Genomic DNA, 15527 nt, shown 5'->3' on the forward strand with positions numbered 1-15527 from the left:
CACAGGAACAAACCACTGGGTGTGTATGGGATAAAGAAGGGAGTTTACTGTGGCTAAGAAAACCATTCCCAATGGGTTTCTTCCAAACTCTTGGGGTTGGAGACCCCAAAGCAATGATCTCTGTGTCCGAAATCACCATGGCGCTGCCTTCTCCTGCCATGGGAGGAAGCGTATTACCCTGAGGTGGTGTGTAACTGTAGATCTCCCTTTGGGGTTTGTACAGCTGCCCATCACAGTGACCTCTGGGTGTAGATCTCGGTCAAGGAGAACATTTAGTAGGGTGTGTTTATGCAAAACTAGAGAAACCGCTAGAATTAGACTTTGCAACAGATAATTAAAATGTTGGGGGGTTTTAAACCCTCTGAACTAAATGCTGTTCTAAATGTATAGGTCCAAATGCCACGCTCTGAACCTGTGTCAGGATGGCTGGCCATCCTGGCTACGGGGCAGACCCTGCTTGTGCCGGGGAAGCTGGCCATTGTGACTCTGGATTTGAGCAGCTTTCTGTGGGCCTAACCCCAAGCATGGAAGCATCGAGCCCATGGGCTGGGAGGACGTGAGTAGGGTGGGGAGAGATTCCCGGGGCAGGCAGAGAGATTGATGCTGCCGGAGAAGCAGCAGATCACCCCAGCCTGATGCACGGCCTTGCTCTGGGAGGGGCCGGAATCAAAGCATCCCTCAAAGGTGGTTCAGGCCTCAGTAGTAGGGCTGGGCCCCACCAGCTGTGAGTCCTGCCAGGCCGAGCCCACTGTGGCCTCCCTGCCAGGCCGGTCGCCGCTGTCGGGCTGCTCAGCGAACAGCCGCGCTGCCTCCCTGCTCTGGGTTCAGCCTCCAGCCGAGCGTCTCCCTTACCCCTTCCTAACCCGTTTCCGTGTTCCCACAGGGCGCCCGCCAAGAGCTACGTGAAGCCCCCTTCCCTGGCCAACCTGGACAAGGTCAACTCCAATAGCCTGGACCTGCCCTCCTCCAGCGACCTGCACCAGTCCCACGCCAGCAAGCTGCAGGACCTGCACCCGGCAACCGGGCACCTCACACCCTGCTTCAGCCCCAGCCCCGCTCCCATCCTGAACATCAACTCGGCCAGCTTCTCCCAGGGCCTGGAGCTCATGAGCGGCTTCAGTGTCCCCAAAGAGGGCAGGATGTACTCCAAGCTCTCCGGACTGCACCGCAGCATGGAGTCCCTGCAGATGCCAATGAGCCTGCCCAGTGCCTTTTCCGGGGGCAGCACCACCACCCCTGCCCCCGCTGCCGCCCCTCCCGTCAGCACAGAGGAGGAGAGCAGCGAGCAGGGCTGGACCGGTAGCCCCAGAGCGGCACATCTGGACAGGTGCTGCCAGAGGAGGGGAGGGTGGGCACCTCCCAGATGTGTGGGGACTGGGCTATCAGAGCAGGGGGAGGGTGCTCCAGAGCCTTCTTGCTATATTATAGGGGGACACAGAGCCCCAACCCCCACCATGCTCCCCTGGGAAGGGCTCCCTGACCTCCCCGTTCCTGGGACTTCCTCTTGGGGCACCCGGCAGCCTTAAGGGACGGGCAGCTTTATGAGGTACAAGCCTCAGGCCTGAATCCCTTTCACACCCTGCAAGCGCCGGCTCCAGTTTCTCTCTCCTTCCCCCCTCCTCCCCCCCCCCCCCCCCCCGCCTTTTGTACCTGCTCCCCGTGAAACCAACAGACTGGACCCACAGCTCAGCCCTCGGCCTCCAGCCAAGGTGCTGGCATGGCCCTTTGCCTACCCCGGCAACGCCCTTCCTTCTCCCAACCCGTGGAGCCCTCCATGACTCGTGTTTCTCTTCCCCCCAGCGCCAACCGCGACCGGAACACGCTGCCCAAGAAAGGGCTGAGGTAAAATCCATCTCCTTGGATGTCGCTCTGGCCCCTTGCAGTCATTCGGGCCTGCCAGCCGCTTGTAGGGTGGGGGGTACCAGCCCTACGTTCGTGTTGGGGACCAAGCCCCCGAGTGGCTAAGGGACTTGGCCAAGGTCACTGTAGCACACCGGGGAACTGAACGCAGGTTTCTTCAGGCTAGTGCCCTAACCACTGGGCCATCCTCCCTGCCCCTCACCTCTCTTGCACCAAAAGCACAGCTCTGCTGCCCAGGACGCTGCGGGTCACTCAGAGCAAGGGCAGAATATCATCCCTTTAGCAGGAAGAGACAGCCCTTGATGCCAGGTGCGGCTTGTGGGATATCACGCTGTTGTGTCGGCCCCATGCCCCCTGTCCTGGCTCCCCAGTGCTGCGGCTGGCGTCTCGGCATCCCGTCCTGTCTTAGGGAGTGCGAAATGCCTCCGCATTGAGGGGGACGTCTTGGCAAGAGAAGGATTTGCTAAGCCCTTCTTGGTTATGCCCGTTCCTTTGGAGACAGGCCAAGCCCTCCCCTCGCCCCTGGGTTTGTCAGATTCAGGCGGAGGAGGAGGAGGACTGGGCCATATTTGTTACAGCAGCCTCTAGAATTGTCCCCACAGTGTCCCAGTGGGTTCAAGGATCTACCCGGGGAGAATCCGGTTACAGGATCTGGCCCTGGGTCACCACGTGGCTCCTTGGCTAGTTCTGATCCCCTTTGGCAATTCTATCCTGGCTGGGAGAAGTGGCCTAGATGGGACCGCGGGGCCCTTTCCCGCCCCTGACTCCTGTGCAGGGATTTTCAGGGGCCTCTCCCCCTCCATAACACTGCTGAATCCGAGGGTGTTTTGTTCCCGTTGAGGCCCTGGGCAGCGTCCCATTGCTGATCTCTCCCTTGGCCCTGGCAGGTACCAGCTCCAGTCCCAAGAGGAGACCAAGGAGCGGCGACACTCCCACACGATCAGCGGGCTCCCGGAGTCGGATGACCCATCGGAGCTGCCCTCACCTCCCGCCCTCTCCGTGTCCTTGGCCGGGAAAGGCCCGCTCACTAACGTCGGTCAGTTTCCCCCAGCTGTGTTGGGGTCAAATCCCCGGTTGGTGTAAATCATTGAATCCCCGACGTCCGTGGGGCTCTGCTGGTTTGAGCCAGCTGAGAACTCACCCCTGGCGTCTGTGCGGTGGCCGAGGAGCTCGGCATGGCACGTGCGCCCCAGAGAGCACAGCTGGCTTGTTGGCAGGGTCCAGAGGGCATTGCCCATAGAAATGAGAGGCAGAGGAGTCCCACGAAGTGCCTGGCCTGCCCTTGGGCCCTCTGCCCAATCCTAGGACTCTGTGTTAAGCCGGTCGCCTCTGTTGCCTACCCTTGCCTTCCTCTCCGGGCAGCCCCTGCACAAAGGGCCGTAGGGAAACTCAGCCCAGCACCGTTAGCAGAGGAGCCTCAGGCTCGCTTTGCATCAGTTCCCCACGTAGCTGGGCCGGGAGAGCAAGTGGGGGACTCGGGGGGGTGGGGGTCCCAAAGGGCAAGTGCCCCATGAAAGTAAATGGGAGGCAAACTGTCGGGTCGGAGCGTCACTCATAGGTTTGGGACCCGCTTCTCCTCTCGCTTATACCAGAGGAGCTGGCTTCAGTAGGTTTTCCTGATTGACACCAGTGTGGAGGATCAGGCCCAATGGGGTTACTCCTGACTTACACCGGGGTGAATGGCTTTGAGCATGAACTCGCTGTTCCTAGGATGCATCGTCTGGCAGAGCCCGGGGGCCAGCCGCGAGCAGCTGTAAATCAGCGTAACGGGGCTGGCTTCACTAGAGTGTGGCTGGCCTGAGGCTCTGGCCCTGAGGTTGACCGTGTGTCGCATCCACACCCCAACCCTCCCGCGTCCCTGGCTCCTCAGGGCTCCGGCCCCTCCCCGCGCTCCCCGCTGCTCCGCTCCCCTCGGCCAGGCGCCTGGCCCCGGTGCATTTCTGACCCTGCCTCTTCTCTTCTCTCCTCCCCTGCCTTCTCCGTGCAGTGAGTCCCACCTCCGCTGCCACGCCGCGGATCACCCGCTCCAACAGCATCCCCACCCACGACTCCACCTTCGAGCTGTACAGCACTTCCCAGATGGGCAGCACCCTCTCCCTGGCAGAGAGACCCAAGGGCATGATCCGCTCGGGCTCCTTCCGGGACCCCGTGGACGATGGTGAGACACTCGTGCTCCGGCCGGAGCGACGGGTTCTTCCTCCCCGTGACCCTGGGGTAGCATGGCCCCACGTTCCCCTGCCCACCTCTCCGTGCCCTGGGCATCCCTTTGGCACCCATGGGTGGTCGCGGCAGCGTTCGCGATCCCAAGCACTGGTGCATTTCCTTTACATGCTTCCTGCTGAGGGGGAGGGACGGGACAAGAAAAGGTTAATCCTGCTGGTCCTGCCCCAGCGAGTGGGGAATCCTGTGCGTCCCTGGGCCGCAGGATGGGTCAAGCCAACCTCTCCCATTGATCATGAGAGCAAGGGCCAGGCTCAGTGCAGCCATGTCCCGGGCCCCCTGCCAGCGGGCTGTCTCAGGGCAGGGTGATCCATTGGCTCTGTCTGTTCCCTGCTTCCTGTTGGGGAAGGAACCTGCACAGTCCTAAGGGGGCGTGGAGGGGGGGTTGAGCTCAGAGATGCCCCTGGAGGTGTAAGGGGCTGCACGTGCAAAGCTGGGGTTCACAGGCCCCTGAGCACAGATGAACAGACAGACACGGGGTCTCTAGGCACCCACCTGCAGCGGGTTTGGTGGGTGCTGGGGATGGGTTCGCTCTAGGGCTAGGGAGGGAGGATTTGGGCAGCTGGGGGTGCAGATCCTCATGGGCTCAGCCTGGGGGGAGACAGAGCCGCCATGGGCTAGGCGCAGGGCTGGGAGGCAAGCTATTCCTGGCTGTGCCTCACTGTGTTACCTCCCTGGTGCCTCAGTTTCCCCATGTGCATAACCCAGATGGGGATACTGACCCTGCTGTCCCCGGGGCTGGGGAGGGGCACAGGTGGTCAGGCTCTGTTCAGTGACATCCCTGCAGCACTGAGAGCTCCTTGGACCGGGGGGTGCTAGAGACAGGCAAGGGTGACTTGCCCAGGCAGCCTGCCCAGCTGCTGCCTGGGCAGAACATGACCCCTGCCTGTAACCTGCCCTTCTGCACTACCCCTCCTGCCCCTGTCTCCCCACTCATCCCCTGCTGTGGCGCCCCACAGATTCCTTTGGGAAGGCTGGCCCTCCCCCTGCCCCCTTTGCCAGGGCGCAGTGGAGAGGCCCCGTGACTCAGGCGTGTTTGTTCTGTTGCAGTTCATGGATCAGTGCTGTCCCTGGCCTCCAGCGCTTCCTCCACCTACTCCTCAGTAAGAGCTGCCTCCTGCGGTCCCCCCCCCCGTCCTGGCTGAGCTGCACTGGGACGCTCCCGCTCGCTGCATGTCCGGGGAGGCGGGTGCGGGCCAGGCTGCGCCCATGGGGTCTTATGGAGGCGGGTTCAGCATGCTGCTGTCTGGATGGCCTGGCGGGAGAAGCCCCATGGGGGAGCTGGGGGCAGGGTTCGGTTCTGTGCATGTCTCTGCCCCCCCCCTTGCAATCTCTGCCTGTCTGCGCCTCACTTTCCCCCCTCCGTCCTAACACCGGCCTCTGTCTATCTCTCCTTCCTGCTGCGCCGCGCTCTGCCAGGCGGAGGAGAGGATGCAGTCTGAGGTACGCTGAGACCCCACTTCTCCGCTCACCCTGACTGCTCACTCCCAGCCCCTGGGGGGGGTGAGGGGAGCAGCCGTCCCTTCCCTGACCCCCACCCCCCTCGCCTTCTCTCTCTCCTAGCAAATCCGCAAGCTGCGCCGGGAGCTGGAGTCGTCCCAGGAGAAGGTGGCGACCCTGACTTCCCAGCTGTCTGCCAACGTGAGTCCCGTCGCGCCGTCCCTCCAGCCGCAGCTCCGGGCCAGGCCTAGTGCTGTCCGTGGGTCGTCTGGGGTGGGGGGCCTCGCCAGCGGGTCTCCGTGCACCCCCTGTAGTGCGACACGGCCCTAATGGAGGGGGCGGAGAAGTGATGGGACGGGGGGAACCATCGCCTCAGAGGTCAGGCAGGGGGTGGAGGCGTCCTGCCCCGGCGAGCAGAGTGGGACGTTTCTGCCCCTGCCAGGAGTTGGCCCCGTGGCAGATGTGAGGGGGGCAGAGCTGGTGCTGAAGAGCGGGCAGGGCTGAGATGTAGAGACCATTGCCCGGCAGGGGCGCTCCAGTCCGTGCAGCTTTCCCTGGGACAGGAGCTGGCTGGACAGCCGGACGAGGAAGGCAGAGGAGACGGTCAGAGTAGTAGCTGCTGCCCTTGCAATGTCTCGGGGGTGGCTGGGGGCCGGTGTGTCCCCTGTGCCCGGCACCCTCCGTTGGCGGGTTCCAGGAAGATGCCCGTTATGACGGCATCATGCTCTACATTGTGTGGTGGGGGGCACCTCCACGCCCTCCCCACCCCATGGCTGCCCTCTAGGCAGGGCCGGAGTGCCACCCAGTAGCCGCTCAGCAACTCTCGTGTGCACAGGGCAAGCCTGCTGCTGCTGCTGCCATGCATGGGAGGTGTGGTGTGGGGAGACGGCCTGCTGCGTCCCGGTGAGAGAGGCTGCCCGTGCCGCGTGGCCCGTGGTCTTGGCGCACGGCTGCTCTGGTCCGTGGCGTCGGTCGGCACCATCGGCTCCGTGACCGTAGGGGTCGGAGCGGCGAGACCCGGCGTGGTCGCCAAGCTGTGAAGCCTCCCAGCCCCACGCAGCTCTGGGGGAACCCTCCCGCAGGGGCTTGCTAAGGGCTACACGCTCTCCTCCAACCTGATCCTACCCAGGCCCTCTTTGCTCAGGCATCATCCCAGCCCAGCATGGCACCTCCAGGGGTCCATTCCTACCTCCAGCACCTTCCCTCTGGCTCCTATCCCTCCCGCCTTGGGGGAGAGCCTCTCCCCCAGGGAGTGAGAGATCAGGGCTCTTCTCTGACCGCCATGTATCCCCTGTCGTTCCAAGCAGCCTTGGCTGTAGTATGGCCAGGGCCGCGAGCCTGGGTCCCTCCTGTGCGGGGCAGGCAATAAAGCAGCTTGTTGGCAGGTGATGGGGGATTGTCGCACGAGGCACAGCGGCCACCAGTCTGAGCAGAGGGGCCGGCTGGGGACTCCCAGCCCCGCCTGCTCCATCGCGGCCGGGCTCCCCGCCGCGCTCTCCGGTCCCCGGCTGAGTGCGACGCCTTCTCCCGTCGCCTTTCAGGCTAACCTGGTGGCGGCCTTCGAGCAGAGCCTGGTGAACATGACGTCCCGTCTGCGCCAGCTGGCAGATACCGCGGAAGAGAAGGTGGGTGCGGGACAGGGAGAGGCTGGGCAGCTAGTGGGGCTCTGGGCCAGGGAAAAGGTCTCAGTCCCCCTGTGTGGAATGTAAGTGTCTCGTGGATGCAGGCACGGGGCTGAGCAAAGCTGCAGGGCCTGGGAGACGGAGCGTGGCTCTCTCAGCTCCCTGTGAGAGCGCTCGCGTTAGGGCTCTGTCCCCTTGGGGTTTCATCTGCCGAAGGAGCACCGATCCCTGGGGCAGGCCGGCACCTCCGTCCAGGAGATGGCCCGAGCGACACTTGTGACCCAGCCAGCCTGCTGGAGCCAGCTCTGCGGGATGGGGAAACCTCTTCCTGGAGAAGGAGCAGAGCCCACCATGTCCCCGCAGGAGGCTGGATGTGCTTCGGGTTGATCCCTGGGAGAGCTGTGCCCCTGGGAGCTGACTGGAGACCGCACCTACCCCCACACACAGCGCCCTGGCTCATCCCTGCTGGGCCTGCGCTTCTATGTCCCTGGGTCTGTGCCGGCTGGTGCCATGGGCTGCCCTGAAGTCCCTTGCTGGTCACGAGTCGGTGGGGTCATCCCTAGACAGCAAGATCTGACCAAGGGACACTGGCCACTGATCCTCCTTTTCTATTTGCCATCCCTGGAGGACTCCGGCTATTAGCCCTGGAGGCTGGTAGCCAGCTGTGCCCAGCACCCTAAGCAAGTAGCTAGCGTGTGTCCTGGTTGGGGGGAGAGGAGATTGTTATGGGCACAGGTTAGCGATGGATGGGTGTCCCTGGGATCTCTCCACCTAACTCCTGACTGTGGGTATTCTCACTGTGCTGCTTCTGCCAGGACACGGAGCTGCTGGATCTGCGGGAGACCATCGACTTCTTGAAGAAGAAGAACTCGGAGGCCCAAGCCGTGATCCAAGGAGCTCTGAACGGGACCGACATCACGCCCAAAGGTGAGACAGGTGCCATGGTAGCGTTGCCGTCCCTGCTTCTTGCTGCTGCAGGAGCGGTGAATGTGGCCTGTGATATAGACTTTCTGGGTCGTGTGCTCATCAAGGCAGGGGATCCGGGTCCTCGCCAGGAAAGGGGAGCAATAGGGCTTTGCTAATTAACGAGGAGCTGGGAAGATTAAACCCCCCCAAGTGCAAGGTCTTGCATTCTCCCTTGGGGAGATGGAATGTACTGTCTACCACCCCCCCACCCCCCGTCATGCCCCAGCAAACACCATCATGCATCAACTTCCACTGTCTCTCAGCAGCTGTAGGGAGCCCATGACACATATCTGATCCATGTCACTCTTGCCTGGTCCTTGGGCATCTGATGCAACATGTATGAGCATCTCTTTCAAGTCCAGGGAGCAGAGACAATCTGGAATGTAACCGAAACAGAATAACGTTGGCCGATGATGAGAGGGGACCCTCTGTGGTCTGTCAGCGAATCCACCGGGAGCATGCTGCTGCCGTGCCTGACTACAGCATGCCCTGTGCTGTTGTTCCACGAGCAGCTTGCTAATTACAAGCAGCCAGTCAGAGGATTAATCCAAATGCAACAGCAAAGCCAGAACTTGCAGGGCATTGAGTACCCATGGAGCACCAAGGTGCAGACCCTCGAAGGTACCGGGCACTGAGCTCCTGTTGATTTGAATGGGGCTTTGGCACCGAAATATCTTTGGAAATCTCACCCTGGTTCTGGGTGCTGAGCATTTGAAAGCTGGGTCTGATTCTTACAGTCGGAGCGATGTGCATACTGGGAGAGAGAGAATTTACCAGAGAACCCAGCCGCTTTGCTGCAGGATGGTGGGACTCTTCGCTTTCATTCCAGACATTTTGTCTCTAGCTCTGTTGGTGCTTTGAAAGCCTGAGCCAAATGTAACTGATGCAGAGATGTCTGCCTGAGTCTGCAGAGAGCCTGAACCAATAGCTGAGAGTTGTGTACTGTCCTGATTCACCACCATGGGGTTCTGATCCTTTCCCTCTCATCTTCCAAATTAGAAGGGTGCTCTAGGAGGACAAAGAACCGTTATTAGACGGTGGCGATACGTCTCAAAGCTCCCTTAAGCACAGATTTCTTGGAGATGGCACACTCCTCTTTTAAGTGAAGATAAGGCGCTAGATGAGCAGGAAGCAAAGTACTGAGAAATCCAGGGAAGCCGCTGCAGAGTGCAGGAGCTACAGAGGAGAATGATCTCAGGCTCTCAGCACTGGGGCTGAGCCAGGGGTGGAGAGGGTGCGGGCTGAGCCGTGGAGGCAGAGCAGGATATGTGGGGGGTGAGACTGGCCCTAGCGGGGGAGGGCTCTTTGCCAACATGTAGATTCCCAGCCTCAATCTCTCTCTGCCTTCTCTCCCTGGAACCTCAGAGCTGCGCATCAAGAGGCAGAACTCCTCCGACAGCATCTCCAGCCTCAACAGCATCACCAGCCACTCCAGCATCGGCAGCAGCAAGGATGCGGACGCCAAGAAGAAGAAGAAGAAGAGCTGGGTAGGTGGAGCGAGGAGGAGCGGGGTAAAATGTGGAGTGAAATCGTGCCAGGATCTGGCCAGGGATCAGGCTGTCCGCACCGTGTTCGTAGGGCAGAAGATACTCCTCCGGCGTGGGGCTGGACCCTTAGTGCCCCAGATCAGCATGCTGCCGTCCGCGCCATGGGGACGCTGTAGGCCAGGACTTCCTCTTGGAAGTGCTGTGCCGACTCTGGCTCTGGGGCTGAGGGCCGAGTCGCCGACTGGGTGAGGTTCTCAGCCCACCCGGGGAAACTTTCCAGCCCAGTTCCAGTACGTGTGCACCACTCCTGAGTGATCTCCCTCCCCACATCCCACACTGGAACCCCTGGCTCCCACAATGCAGCCTCGAGCAGTGCAGTTGGACAGAGCAGGGATTAGTCCAGGAGCCTTCCCATGACAGGACTCACTAGGGGGTCAGTCACCTCTTCTTTCCAGGTCCCAGTTCAGGTAGAGGGGGAAGGGCTGGCAGCAACAGGCTAGGGGAGGCTGCCCTGGTCTCGGGGCTCCGTAGCCATGCATTGACCCCAGCAGCTTGGTACAGGCAGGGCTCTGAGCTGAGCGTGTGATTAAGTCTTGTTTTGTTTTGTTTTTTCTCCCCCCAATGCTGACCCCAACCCTTTTTTTCCAGGTGTACGAGGTAAGTCTGACACCTTTCCCCACCCCACTGTCCCACGCGTTCCCTCCCCTCCCCTGTCCAGGGTGATCGCTCATTTCCGGTTGGGCAGCACTCATGAATCTAACCATTCCATCCATTCCACCGGGGCTAACCGCCCATGGAGCATGGTCCATCCACTGGGGCCACCACACCATGCTAGCTCACTGGCTTGGTTTAGCTTTGAAACTGGCTCCTCAGCCCCCCAGCCTCCATCCAGCTCTGGCCAAATGGAGATGAATTGTCAGAGAGGACTAGAGCAGCTGGGTGCCCTTGAGTTTTGGTACCTGAAATGCATTAGTGGGGCCTGATCTTCAGATGGTGGCTAAGAGAGATGCTGTGTCTCAACCACGAGGCCTAAAACAGGAATGGGTGAAGTTCTCTGGCCTGGGCAGTGCAGGAGGCCCGACGGGACAATCAGAATCTGGAAAGCTAGGAAATTGGGCACTCCAGCTGACTAGTCGCTTCTGAGCATACAGGCCGCACTCTGGGCCTCCTCTGTCGGGTGAGGAGCACTTCCCAACCTTTAGGGTCTGCACCTTTAGGGTTGGTGCTTAACCAGCCCACTGTTCCCAAAGCCGCTGTTCCCCCCGCAGCACTGAGATATATTTATGGCGAACACAAGAATGAGTTTATTAAAGACTTAGAGATTCAAGTAATGACGAGGGAGGATATTGGAAACAAGGTTACATTGAAAACAAAATCGTCACACGCTTTCTAGAGGCTGAACTTACCCTCCTGGCTAACGGAGATTTTCTCACCCAAAGTTCTCGTCCGCATTTTCAACCCAGCCGGGTTGAGACCTCTTTTTCAGCCTTGCTCCTGGGTCGCTGGTGTCCCCACTCCCATCCTGAATCCGCTGCAACCAAATGGGACAGGAGAATGAAGTTCTCCAAGCTCCTTTATTTACTCAACTCCTAAGACCGTGTCATCTGGTGCTTGGAGAGGGAGAATTTGAGAGTCAGGAGACATGGGGCTGTGGGCAGGTCATTGCACCTCGTCTCCGCTCAGGTGATAGTGCCTGCCATTGCCACGTGTTCGGAGTAGATGGTGGCCGAACGTCCCTCAGCCCCAGAGGTACAGATTTACTGGATGCTGCACACTCAGCCCCTAAGGTAGGATGGGCCCTCCCAAGGTACCCCAGTTTTTCTCAATGGGCTGACTGGCTCCAGAGAGAGCAGTGTCCATCCTTCCTCGTGGAGGGAGCTGGGTTGCCCTCCTTCTCCTATGAAATGTGCAGCATGACCAGATATAGTTTACATGAAAATATTGGCAAAGCCCAACCCCACAATTCCTGGGAAATACCCCAGAGAGCCAGGGCTGTCTTCCAGTGACCCCCCCATCGAACTACGTCTCCCATGATGCACTGTGGCTATGCAATTGCCATAATACACAGCCTCTCCTGTCCAAGAGAGGAGACCATGCATCATGGGAGCTGTAGTCTGAATGGGGATCCCAGCCTATGAAGGAGGATGGGAGCATGAGATACCTGAACTACAACTCCCATGAGGCACTGTGGTGGCATTTCAGAATCAAAATATTTCAGTTCCTGACTTCTGATTTCCCCTCCTCCCCCCCAATGAAAATGCATCATTTTCAGTGGGGAGCCCTCTCTCCTGACCACATTGTCCAACTAGCTCCGCCTGCCAGGCCTAGCCTGCTGGCTGATGGGCTAATGCCCATCCCCAAGACCCAGTCCTGCCCTCTTTGAACCCAATTTTACCTTGGCTCCAGTGGGAGCAGAACCAGGCCTTAACTTCCCAGGAAAGTCCTGGTCCATGCGAGCCTGTCAGGCATGCTGCAAGGCCAGGGTAACGAAAGGACTGTGCGCTCATTGCCAGTCCTGTGACATGGCATCTGGTGACGCCCCCTGCGATCCACCAGGACAAGTTGGCGCCTGCACTCGTGAAGGTTATTCACCCTGCGGAATGAGCGCTAGAGGGCAACGGCCTCCTCGAGTGACCCGGGGTTGGCGTGGGACCACAAGTGAGGCAGGCGACACCCCCATTTCAGAGTCACCTCCACCCATCACAGCATCTGGGCCCCCAGCTGTCCTGTCAGTCGGTGTCTGTGCCCAGTGTGTGCATGCTGCATGCTCCGTCTGGGATGCGGATTGAGCAAGAGTCTGAGCCACAGGGCCCGTCACGTGTTAGCAACCCTGCTGTCCTCGCTAGGAAGGCTCATGCAGTGCTGGGCATGGGAAGTGTCCCCTCTCCAGGCCCTTTTGGGGCTGAATTCCAGGCCGTTGGGTTGGGTAATTTGCACTCTCAAGAGCAGCCCCATTGATTTCAGTGGGGCGGGTGTGAACCTTGCAGAATAGGGCCATGGGGCACCAGAGCAGAAGATTATATGGGCTTGGCATTCTCCCTCATACCATGAGCCAGGCTCTCCTGCAATCAGAGCCACGGCGATTCACAGGGGATGTTCTAAACCAGTGGTTCCCAACCTGTGGTCTGGGGGGGCCAAAAGAGACCCACAGGGTCTTTCAGAGCCGCCCGTGGCTCCCCTCCTGCCCGTTGCAGACGGGAGCCATTGCCTAAGGATCCAGGGAGAGTGCTTTGCCGCGGGGCTACAAGACTGGTGCAGGCTCCTTGATGCAGCCAAAGGGATGGGAGATCAGTGCTGCCCTCCCCCCGGCTGTAGCAGGGAGCAGGGCAAAGCGCTCCGCCTGGGTCCCTAGGCGCTGTGGTCCCAGCTGGAGTCAGAGGGAGGGAGCACTGATCTCCCATCCCCCTGGCTGCAGAAGGGAGCCACTGCCTAGGGACCCAGGAGAGCGCACGGGGCTCCAGGATACGTGTGGTTTCCCTTTGTGCATCCAGGGGGGATGGGAGATCAGCAAGGAGGCAGCATCCTTCCGTCTGGCTGCAGTGGGGGGAAGAGGGCTGCTGGTGGAGCAGTCAGGACCTACCGTGCTTGAGGAGGGGCAGGACTCTAAAAATCAGTGCCTTCCGGTTTGTCATTCACTGTGACTCACCTGCCAGGTCATGTGCTTCAGTGTGTAGTGACAGTCCCTCATCTACACTAGTGCTTTGTCTGCGAGTGTGTGACATACTGTGAGTAATTGTAGGTGGAAAATAGTGAATGTAAAAATGAGCACAGTAGTATCAGAATGTTGACTTTAAATATTCAGTGATGCTGGTGTATACGTCCGTACGTTTTTTCGGAGTTGATAGACTGATGGTCCTTCAGGGTTGTAAAAATGACATTTGTGGCCCTCGAGCCAAAAAGGTTGGGAACCACTGTTGTAAAGCACCACGCGGCCACTGTGATTGGGCATCTGTGGCGCTTTTCCCCCACGCCGGAGGCTCCCACCATCCAGGCCTGGCCTGGAAGAACAGACTCGAGCCCCCAGAGACAGGGATTGTGCTTCCCCTGCCTTACACCCGCTGCGTTCCATGGCGTAGCCAAGCTGGGCTTTGGAAGAGCAGGACGTCCCACGCCCAACAGAATGGGACGTTCCTCGGCCAGGCTGTCCCCCAGCTGCATGCAATGGAATGTTCCCCCCATGCCATCCCGTTAGAAGAGGGGCAGAAGAAGAAACCCCAGTCCTCACCAGCCAATCCTCTTCTGCGGGCATAGAATCTGGGATGGTGATTGGCTGGAGAGGCGGTAATGAGTTTCCCAGGCTATCCCACATCAGAGCCCCAGAGGCTGATCTTTGCCCTCTGTGCCCTGCATGTTGGTCGTTTCCATCCCAGGGGTCCTAGAGGAGGGCAGCCAGTTACAGCTGCTTTGAGCTGAGCCAGCCCCGAGCCAGCCGGCGCAGTAACAGTACCGCTGGGCCCTCCTGCAGGGCTGAATGGTGGAACCAGCCCTCCCAGCGTAGCACAGCTGGAAAGAGAAACCCCAAGCACTGTCGCTCAGGCCGCCGCTGTCCCCACTACCCCGTACTCCCCTCCCACAGCGGGGAGGGGGCTCCGGAAGTGGGCTTGAAGCACTGCGCTCCCTCATACTGCAGCCTCCTTTCAGTGTCGTTTCAAACTAGGGATGAATGAGAGCGGACCAAGGTTTTTTCCCTGGTCAGACTCTGCTGGGCGCCCCAGAGTCCCGGCAGGGCTGGATGTGCTCCGGGATGCTGCCTGCCTCAGTGGAGCCGGTGCTGCACAAGGGGCCCTGCCGCTGTCAGGCTGGCCTGAGGTGCCGAGGGGTTGTGCCTGGATGTCCAGGAGTTGCCTGACGGGCGACACCTTCTGCGCGTGCCGCCACATGCTTGGCTCAGCCAGGCTTGGAACAGGTCCGCGCTTGCCTCTGCAGCTGCTTGCTCGGATGCGCCTCTGGATTCCTTAAAGGGGAAGCATGCCCGATTGCTGTGGGCACGGTGGGACCGGCCCGTGGAGATGGGGGTGGGGGTTCCTTGTTGGCCTCCTTCGGGATTGTTTGCATGGGCGGGTTTATTCAGGGAGGCCATTTTTATTTCAGGGGAGTACCAGGCTACCCCTCGCAAGCATGCGGCCAACCTGGACCCCAGCGGAGTGCCAAAGGGCTGGAGCTTGGTAGCAGGGTTTGGAAGGGTGCAGTGCTAACCTCACTTTGCTCTGAGTCTGCTGTGCTTCCAGCCACCCCTAGGGGGCATCACACCCTCCCCTCTTGGCTGGCATTAAGGGGCTACATGTGGAGTTGTCGTGGAGGCCCCCATTCTTTAAACACGAGGGCAGAGCCAAGATGCTGGCATGGGTCTCTTCCAAAGGTCACTCACTGGCTGGGTCTCTCCAGCTGTGCCGAAGCCCCTTCGGGGGGGGAGGGTTACAGCTCCATCCCGCGCTGCCCTCGGCCCCGTGGCTCCATGCAGGCCAGCAGCCCTACGGCAGGGTGCAGTGTACCTGGGCCCAGATCCTCAAAGCTGTTCAGGTTCCTAACTCCCATTGGAGTGGGACCTGGGATTTGAGGATCTCAGTGGACTTGGGGTTTGAGGATCTGGGCCCTAATCAGTGGGCAGCAAGTGAGGGCAGGGATATGAACAGCAGCAGGGACGGATGTCAGAAGGTGAGAGCATCCTGCCATGCAGGGTCCCCATTGCACCCCCACTGAGGACTGGAGGGACCCCAGCATTTACAATCGGCCCCTTCCCTTTGGGGCCCCAGTGGGGTGGCTGAGTAGCCAGAGGCAGCTCAGGCAGGACCTAATTGCGGCTCACCTCTAACCCCTGGCCTGGGGCTGCGTCAGGTGCGAGCTGGAGTCGCTGTTTCCTTCTACCCAGACGAGATGCACCAGACACCCTGGTCAGTCTCCCCTTGGGCTGGCTCCACCGCTCCGAGGGATC

At 60.2% G+C, this 15527-nt stretch overlaps 1 protein-coding gene across 4 annotated transcripts in view; it reads left to right on the forward strand.

Moving 5' to 3' along the window:
• NAV1 (neuron navigator 1) overlaps window positions 1–15527 on the forward strand; it is a 255063-nt gene that overhangs the window by 227509 nt on the left and 12027 nt on the right. For 3 of the 4 annotated variants that reach the window (XM_067531847.1, XM_067531844.1, XM_067531846.1), the window contains 10 exons: window positions 884–1327; window positions 1801–1842; window positions 2748–2896; window positions 3848–4018; window positions 5131–5183; window positions 5500–5523; window positions 5644–5721; window positions 7062–7145; window positions 7958–8069; window positions 9474–9595. In XM_067531847.1, the coding sequence (XP_067387948.1) occupies window positions 884–1327; window positions 1801–1842; window positions 2748–2896; window positions 3848–4018; window positions 5131–5183; window positions 5500–5523; window positions 5644–5721; window positions 7062–7145; window positions 7958–8069; window positions 9474–9595 (1279 nt within the window). The remainder of the gene's footprint in view (window positions 1–883; window positions 1328–1800; window positions 1843–2747; window positions 2897–3847; window positions 4019–5130; window positions 5184–5499; window positions 5524–5643; window positions 5722–7061; window positions 7146–7957; window positions 8070–9473; window positions 9596–15527) is intronic. The other variant, XM_067531845.1, reaches the window with a different exon arrangement.

The sequence above is a fragment of the Emydura macquarii genome, unplaced genomic scaffold, assembly GCF_026122565.2.
Source record: "Emydura macquarii macquarii isolate MOO-44397 ecotype Brisbane River unplaced genomic scaffold, CSIRO-AGI_Emac_v2 contig_3220, whole genome shotgun sequence".
NCBI classification, from domain to species: domain Eukaryota; kingdom Metazoa; phylum Chordata; order Testudines; family Chelidae; genus Emydura; species Emydura macquarii.